Source organism: Cyanistes caeruleus, unplaced genomic scaffold, assembly GCF_971803275.1.
Source record: "Cyanistes caeruleus unplaced genomic scaffold, bCyaCae1.hap1.1 HAP1_SCAFFOLD_144, whole genome shotgun sequence".
Lineage (NCBI taxonomy): Eukaryota > Metazoa > Chordata > Aves > Passeriformes > Paridae > Cyanistes > Cyanistes caeruleus.
Window position 1 is genome coordinate 111,508 of NW_028255938.1, and position 8,970 is coordinate 120,477.

An 8,970-nucleotide genomic window follows, 5' to 3' on the forward strand; every position below is an offset into this window, starting at 1 on the left:
AGTTTTGTGTCTGGGGAGGGAATTTAGAGAGAACTTGGTGGTCTGGAGGACACTTGGGGGAGCCAGGTGGGCACTTAGGGATTCTGTGGGACAATTCGTGGTCTGGGAAAGCACTTGGGCGTCCAGGGGGGCACTTGGAAGTCAGGGAGGAGAATCTGGGGACACTTCGGGGTCCGGGCGGGCACTTGGGGGGCTGTAACGGGGAATCTATGGGTCGCAGGGGATGATGGGAGTTGTAGGCGCCGATATAATACAGTTTAGTGGGGCCGCGGAGCATCACGGGAGTTAAAGGCGCAGCTCCAGTGGATTCCGGTGAGGCGTGGGGCATGACGGAAGATGGAGTCATGGCTGGAATAGCACCATATGGGCGCCGCGGAGCATGATGGGAGATGTAGTTCCATAAGTGGCTCGGAAGGCGCGTTTGGTGTTGCAGGGAAGCACTCAGAGAGAACTTTTCCGTTCGAGCTGTGGTTGCAGGTCCTCGGGGCGAATGTATACAGCTCGTGAGCACTTGGGGGGAACCTGGGGAGCTGTAACTGGGCTCTTTGGGGCGTGGGGCACGGCAGGAGGTTTGGGCGCGGAACTGTGTTCTGGGATGATGGGAGATGAATTCCCAGCTGTGTCTGGAAGGGGCATCTGTGGTGTCGGGAGCATTCAGGGATCCAGAGATGCTTTGGGGGGTCCTGAACGGGCGCTGAGGGGGCACTCGGGGATCCTGAAGGGTTTGGGGGAGACTTACGAGACATATGGGGGGCGATGCCAGGGTTCTAGGGAGTGCAGGGCATATTCCCAGTTCCTCACAACCTGATCTCAATTGCCCCCTGCAGTCTCCTACTCACTGCCAGGACGATCCCAGTATGATATCCCAGTATGATGTCAGTACACAGCCAGTGCAATCTCAGCCAGTGCCAGGATGATCCCAGTACAAACCAGTCCCTGCCAGTGCTGCCACTCCTGGAATCCCCCAGCCCTCTCTGTGTTCCCCCCTCCCACATCTCCCCAGAGGAGCCCCAAGGGCTGGCAGTCCCCAGCCAGGGTCCCCAGCCAGCCCCAGGTTGGATCTGCTGCCCCCAATTTTCCCAGTTTCCCTCTCCTTTTCCTCAGGCCGGGTTCCCCCCGTCCCCAGAGGGTGGGAGCAGTGGAGAGCCCCGCGCTGCCCATCCTGACCTGTCCCGGCTCCATCCCCGCTCCTGCCGTGGGCTGTGAGGGGTTCGGGAACGGGACACTGAGGGTGTCACTGCTCCTGGGGGAGGAGGGGGAGGGATGGAAGAGGAGCAGGAGGAGGAGGAGGGACAAATGAGGATCAGGGAAAGGAGAAGGAACTACAAGGTCGAGCACCCCCTGAATTTATAGTCCCCCACCTGTGCGATCATCACCCACCATCCCACAGGTGACTGGGGAGCGGGAGCTTTGCCCAGATATCCTGGGGGGGTCCCTGGGTTGGGTTTATTTGGGGGGGGGATGTTTGGAGAATGTGGAACTCCAAAGCTGAGTGGAAAATCCTACTTGGGGGGATATTGGGGGGTCCCACCATCCTTAAGTGGGGAGATGGAAACAGGGGGAACTTTTCGGATTCCTGGCACTCTCAGCAGCCCGGGGAGGGCAGGGACCAAGCCGACAGGTGATCCCCAGTACAAGCGTGACTCCCAGCAGCTGGGACGGGGGGAACCCTTGAACCCCAAACAGGAGAGACCAGAGATGGGGAACTCCTGGGAGGCATTTTCAGGCTGAATTTTGGTGTTTTCTGAAGGTTTTATGGACCCCAGATGTCCGATGACTTCTAGAGATGAGCTTGGACAGAGGGACCTGCAAACTCAATGTCCTCATCCCTTGTATTTCCCCAAACCAGGATTTCCCATTGCCAAACCTTGGCTGGATGGAGAGGAAGGCTGCAAGGAAGAGGAAGATGCCTCGGGACACCCAGGCAGGTGAGGAGGAAGTCAGTGCCCCTTTCCCTCTCTCTCCTGCTCCATCTCCCAGCCCAGCATGGCCCCCAGCTGCAGGACAACCCTGTTGCCGAGGCCGTCCTGCCGGGGACGCACTGGGGGGATCTCCTTCCCCTTCCCTCTGGCACCAAGGTAAATCCCATCCTCTCCTTGTCCTTCCTCCCCCAGACAAGGAGCTGAGGATGGAGACCAGGGAGGGCAAATCCCTGCAGCAGAACCTTGTGGAAGAGGCTGATTTGAGCAGTTCCACAGTGCAGGAATCCAACGGGGAGGAAAAGCCCCGGAGATCCCGCAGGAGGAGGGGCTCCAAACCCATCCCAGGGTGCTCTGAGGAGGAAAGACCCACCCTGTGCAGGGAAGGCGGCCGGAGATCCAGCCGGGGCTCTGAGCTGGTGGTCCATGAGCAGCTTCAGGATGGGGAGAAGTGCTACAAGTGCTTGGAATGTGGGAAGAGCTTCAGCCAGAGCAACAGCCTGATCTGCCACCAGATGATCCACACTGGGGAATGGCCCTACAAGTGTGGGAAATGTGGGAAGGGTTTCAGCTTTAACTCCAATCTCATCATCCACCAGCGCAGCCACACTGGGGAGAGGCCCTACGAGTGTCCCGAGTGTGGGAAGAGGTTTCGGATCAGCTCCAGTCTCCTCGTGCACCAGAGGATTCACACAGAGGAGAGGCCCTTCCGCTGCCCTGACTGTGGGGAGGGCTTCAAGCACAACTCCACCCTCGTCAGGCACCAGCGCATCCACACTGGGGAGAGGCCCTTCAAGTGTGGGGAATGTGGGAAGAGCTTCAGCCGGAGGTCCCAACTGACCATCCATCAGATGATCCACACTGGGGAGAGGCCCTACGAGTGTCCAGAATGTGGGAAGAGGTTTCAGACCAGCTTCCAGTTCCTCAGGCACCAGCAGATTCACACAGAGGAGAGGCCCTTCCGCTGCCGTGACTGTGGGGAGCGCTTCAAGCAAAACTCCCACCTCATCACCCACCGGCGCATCCACACTGGGGAGAGGCCTTATAAGTGTGGAGAATGTGGGAAGGGGTTCAGCCAGAGCTCCAGCCTCAGTACCCACAAACGCATCCACACCGGGGAGAGGCCCTATGAGTGTCCCCAGTGTGGGAAGAACTTCTCAGACAGCTCTCAACTGACCAGACATAAACGGAGGCACCACTAAGGGAAGCCCTGCGAGTGCTCCAAGTGCAGGAAGAGCTTCGTGCGCTGCTCCAACTCCATCCCCCATCAGTGGGCCCACGTTGGGCAGAGCCCTGATGGCCCATGTTCCCTGTGATCTGTGTTGGGAAGACACTGGGCTGGTGGTCGTATTGGTTTCGTTCTAATTATCTTTAGATTCATCTTCATCCCTTTGGAACAGACTAAATTGGGGTAAAAATCAACAAATTAATGGCATCTAATTAATCAATGGCACCTAAAACCTGACATTTTACTAGTGCTTCAAGAGAAACTGGGAATCAGGGAGCTACTTGAGAGTATTTAGGGGTTGTGGGGTATTTGGAGTTGTCTCCATTTCTTGGCACTCAAAGAGATGAGGGGCTTCAATCTGTCACCTCAAGACCTCTCAGTGCCTCTGAATGCTACTCAGTCCCACCCCAAAATTAGTCAATTCCACCCCCCCCTCCAGCTATGATGCCCTTAGTTTTAGCTTTCATATTTTTCATATTCTGCACTGCCTAGGTTTGTAGTTTTGAAGTTCATATTAATTGTTAGTGTCAGAAAAAATTAATCCACGAACACCAGAGGTTTATATGCAAAAAGGAGATAGAGGAGTGCTTTCAATTTTTTCAAATAAAGGGAGAGGCCATGGGGCATTCCCCTGGGATCTCTCTAATTTTTGGAGAGCGCAGCCTCCCTTTTATCCCAATTCCAGGCCGTACGTCCCTTCTCCCTTTCCCCATAGGCTGAGGGATTTGAGAGGTACAGACTTCCTGGTACTCATGATACCTGAGATACCATCCCCCCTCCCCCCAGTGCATAATCTCCTTCTTAGTTCTTAGCCCTTGTGGAATTTTGTGGTGCTTCCCCAGTGTCTCTTTCATCTTTCAGTTGAATCCATCCCATTGTTTCTGTTATCTCTCAGTGATAGTTTCATTTTATCGGCAGACTCACAGCTTGTTTGTAAAGACAAGTGTCACTCTGATAGTATAAGGTTTTAAAATCTTAGAAAATTTGGGGACTTAGAAAGAAAGTTAGGTTTGGTGAGCCCGGGAAGAGTAGGTCCTGGCAAGTGTTAGGCCTTGTACTTGCTAAAGATCATGTCAAACTGCACCTGTGTAATTGGTATATGATGAATGATACAATTGTTAAATGTGATTAGATATAATTATTGTTTAAAGAACATGAGGAACAATGTTAGGGGGTTGAGGGGGATCAGGAGAAATCCATGCTTGGGTAAAAACAATGCATACAATAGAACAATGTAAGTTTAATAATTAATATGAAAGTTATATAATGATAGAGTATAAAAGTATGTTCAACTCAAAACCAAGTCAGGTCAGATTTGGGTATGTGTAACCCTGACACCCAGAGCTCTTAATAAAGCACCTTAATTTAATCATTCTGTGATTATGTGTGTTCCTGAACACTAACATTTTGGCGACCCCAGATGGGACCTTGTGAGTGCTGCTGAGCAAACTCACGACCCGATCACGCTCCAGCCGGCACCGAGGGATTCTTGGGGACCCCATCAGCTGCGACCGTCTCTGCTGCTCACAATTTCCCCAGGAGAGAAAGGTAAGATGCTTTACTGTGGGGGTCAGGAAACCAGCTGATTCAGAGATCCTGGCTCTCCCTTGGAGGCAAGGCACTTTCTCTCAGAGATAGAAAAGTATTACTCCCAGAAATCTTTGAGTTAGTTGCCTAGGCGCCGTCTGTCAGACGACTGCAATAGCGTTGCAGATCCAGCATTTGTGGTATATTATAGTTATAATATGGAGAAACTTAAAGGGATTTTGGGCAGCAATGCTCCCATACCGGATACTTCTCCTTTGGGTGCTTATTAGCACATTGGAAACAAGGTAACTTTGGGGAAGAATTACATAAGACTAAGATGATTTCGGTCAGATCTTCCCACAGAAAAAGACCCCAGCAACCCCGTCTCTTCTGTTGGTAGCTATAACCCCCTCTTCTCTCTCTTTACTTTGTTTTCTTTATCTCTCCCTCTCTTCCTCTCCTCTCTCGCATAACCCTTGTTGTCACTAAAATAAAGGTACATTATTGTTGTTGTGATTTAAACTGAAATCCCTTGTGTCCGTCTTGCACTCTGAGATCAAACGAACCTCTCACGAGTCCCACTTGCGTTAGCGAATCGTGGCATTTAAACTGGAGTCACAGACAGGATTTCTGACAGACAGAAGGGGCTGCAGGTTTGTTGTGCAGTCTGTATTAGGGGAAGGACGTTTTGCTCCAGTTGCACCCAGCCCGACACTCCCGAAAGAGTGAGCGGTGTCTGGAAAGCAAGAGGGGCAACTTGAATTTCCTGCAAACTGCACACGCCGAGGTGAAAAGCACCCCGCACTCACTTGAGGGCTCTGTCTGCAGAATTTCGCAAAAGATCTCTTAGTGCAAAAGGGCGGGACTGTTTTTGTTGTTGCGTGTATGAATTTTGACTGCTTGGTGTAGCAAAGAGACAACCAGAATTTTAAACTGAAGGAGTGCCTCCCAAGCAGATTTGTTCTTTTTACCCATACAGGGAAGCAAAAATTTGTGTGTGTGTGTGTATAATTGAAGTTGATACCTCCCTGTAGTGGTTTTTCCCTCTGCAAAAATGACCGAAAATGTCTGCAGAAGTTAAAGCTGTATTCTATGCATATTATGCTTTGTTAGCAAAACATAGTGCCAAACCTCCAGGAGGGAAAAGTTGGTGCTCAATAATTGGTTTAATTTGGCAAATGTGATTGATAGAGTATGTTTGGTTTTTTTTTTACAACATGAAATAGAATTTAAACTGGGCAAAAATAAAACTCTACTCTGCTCAGTTTTGGGAGCTTGTCTTACAGCAGCTATAGAAACTTGCTTTAAGTGAAGAAGTTAGGAAAGAACTATAATAGACTCCCTCCAAAACCTAGTTAAAATTTTGCAAAAACAATTGGATGAAGAAAGGAGTAAGATCAATCTGTTGTGAATAGCCCTCCATGATAAAAATTCAAAAAATGCTGACTTGCTAAAGGAAACAAGAGAGGGAAACCCCTCTCATTAATCAAATTTACCCTCAAAAGGAGCTAACTTGGATAAAATTGTGGGGAACACTGGTGTCTTAGTTTGAAACCTCTAATTAAAACACAATATAATATAATTATATCAATAATGAAAAGGATCTTGATCCGCATATAACCACTGAAAATAAAGAAAAAGAAAAAAAAGAAAAAAAAAAAAGGGAGTACGGGAGTCTGCCTCACGAGTCAGAGACAGAATATGTATTCTGAGTGTCTCTTACTGGAGGTGATTAAATTCGATTGAGAGAATGGGAAGCCAGTGGGTACTGGGGACATGGAGTCTTCGTAACAACAGGAGACAGATATAACCCATGGTCCCTAAATCAGCATGCAGCTTATCAGGCAGAGGGGCTAAACCCCTTGGAAAGGGGGGACCCTATAGCTATAGTTGGTACCCCCAACCAACTACTGGAAAACATTCACAAAGCTGCCTGCTTGCAAATGATACACAAAAGAAAATTAATTGCTGGTTCTAAATCACCAGTGTAGTTACCTGTGAAAACTGAAATTATGACCTCTTTAATTCAAGGCCTTCCAGAATCACTTAAACCTACAGCAATTTTTCTTATAAAAAACCCCCAAAACCCTAGCAGCTATAACCCCTGTGGATAGACTAGATAGATTTCTTGGGAACCCGACTGATTGACCTGGTTCCACTGATCCTGGGTTTACTCCCTTCACCACCCCCTCTCAGCCAACAGGTTCACAACTGCGTTCTCCTGCTAGGAACCATAAAATTTGGACATGGAGCAAAGTTGCAAAAGAGTTAATTAATTACAGTAGAAATTATGGACCTGTAAAAATCCCAGAAGAAAAATCAGAGAAAGCAAAGGGTGTTAGATACATTGGTTCTCTTAATGAAAACCCAGAAAAGAGAAAACAAATCTCTAACCACCATTACTGGTGGTCACTAAGGATAAAGAAGAGGGTCCCCAGAAACATAATGGATGACTTATCACTTAAAAGTTGAGTAAAGTAGTTTCTAATTAACACTGTCCCAAGTTCATTGTATCGAATGCCCCACTGTATAACCCAGCACACCTCCACAGGCTCTGGGCTGCGAGCCAAAGCAGTCTCCTTCTCAGCTTCTGGGAGTGGAGCCCAAACAGCCTCAGAATCAGGGAAACTGGTAACTCTGCCTCTCATGGGTGAGCAGAGAGGTGGAGGTTGGTTGTATTTAAAATGCTCACTAGAAATAACAAAACTGGAGACATACTGATTTTAGCAATGGTGGGTCCCAAACGTGCACCTATTACTTCCAGTTAACGCTAGAGCCCAAATTTCTGTGTTAACCAATACAGACTAGTACAGGATTTGAGAGCAATAAATGCAATAACTAAAGATATTTACCCAGTGGTAGCTAATCCTTGCACATTGTTAACATCCATAAAAGAGAAATATAAATGGTTTACTGTAATTGATTTAAAAGATGCCTTTTTCTGCATACCCCTTGATAAATATATATGATAAAAATATATGAGATAAATATATGAGACAAATATATGAGATAACACACTTAATGTATCTCAATTTTTCTGCATACCCTTGACAAAGAAAGTAGGAAACTACTTGCCTTTGAGTGGGAAAATCCAGAAAATGGAAGGAAAACTCAGCTTACCTGGACACACCTCCCACAAGGATACAAGAACAGTCCAACCCTATTTGGAAGCCAGCTATCTAAGGAGCTGGAGATTTGGACTGAGAATGAGCAAGTACTGAGAGAACAATACCTGCTGTTACAGTATGTTGATGATACACTGACAATTACAGAAGAGAAAACAACCTGCATAAAGGTAACAATTGAAATTTTAAATCAGCTGGGAATGGGAGGATATAAGGTGTTTAAAGAGAAAGCACAAATTGCCCAGCAGACTGTGATTTACCTGGGATGTGAAATCTCACAAGGGCAACGTAAGCTGGGTACTGATCATATTCAAGCTATTTGTGCTATTCCAGAACCCCAGAACCTGCATGAGCTGTGAGTTTTCCTTGGGATGACAGGGTGGTGCCATCTATGGATCATGGACTATGGACTAATTGCAAAACCCCTGTATGAAGCCCAGAAGACGCAGCCATTTACCCGGGGCAAACCACAGAAGGAGACCTTCCTCAAACTGAAGGAGGCATTGACAACGGCTCCGGCATTAGGATTGCCTGATTTACCCAAAGATATTCACCTGTTTGTGCATGAAAGATCACACCTAGCACTGGGAGTGCTGACCCAACCTTTGGGAGGCTGGAAAAGGCCGGTAGGCTACTTCTCCAAACAACTTGACAATGAGAGTGCTGGATGGCCTTCATGCCTGTGGGCAGTCGCAGCCACTGTGATGCTGATACAAGAGGCTAGGAAACTCATGATGGGTAGAGACATAGATGTCTACGTGCCACACATGGTGACCACTGTTTCAGAACAAAAGGGGGGCCATTGGCTATCTCCAAGCAGGATGATGAAATTCCAGGTAATCCTGACTGAGCAGGATGATGTCACACTAAAGACAACTAACCTCTTGAATCCAGCTTTGTTCCCACGTACCACAACTGAAGAAGGCCCATTAGAGCACGACTGTGTAGAAGAACTAGAGTACACCTATTTGGCAAGAGAAGACCTGAAAGACATCCCACTAGAGCAACCAGAATGAGAGCTATTCACAGATGGAAGCAGCTTGGTGGAGAACGGGACCAGATACGCTGGATATGCGGTAACAACAGTCAGTACAATAGTGGAGGCAAAAGCATTATCAGCAAATCCATCTGCCCAGTGGGCAGAACTGGTTGCCTTAAGCAGAGCACTAGA

At 48.2% G+C, this 8,970-nt stretch overlaps 1 protein-coding gene across 1 annotated transcript in view; it reads left to right on the plus strand.

Annotated features, from left to right (window-relative positions):
* Positions 1–3,121, plus strand: part of LOC147645908 (uncharacterized) — a 98,860-nt gene extending 95,739 nt beyond the window's left edge. Inside the window, exon 6 of the mRNA XM_086874105.1 lies at positions 2,587–3,121. Coding sequence (XP_086730231.1) covers positions 2,587–3,121 — 535 coding nt within the window. The remainder of the gene's footprint in view (positions 1–2,586) is intronic.
* Positions 3,122–8,970: the final 5,849 nt, after the last annotated feature.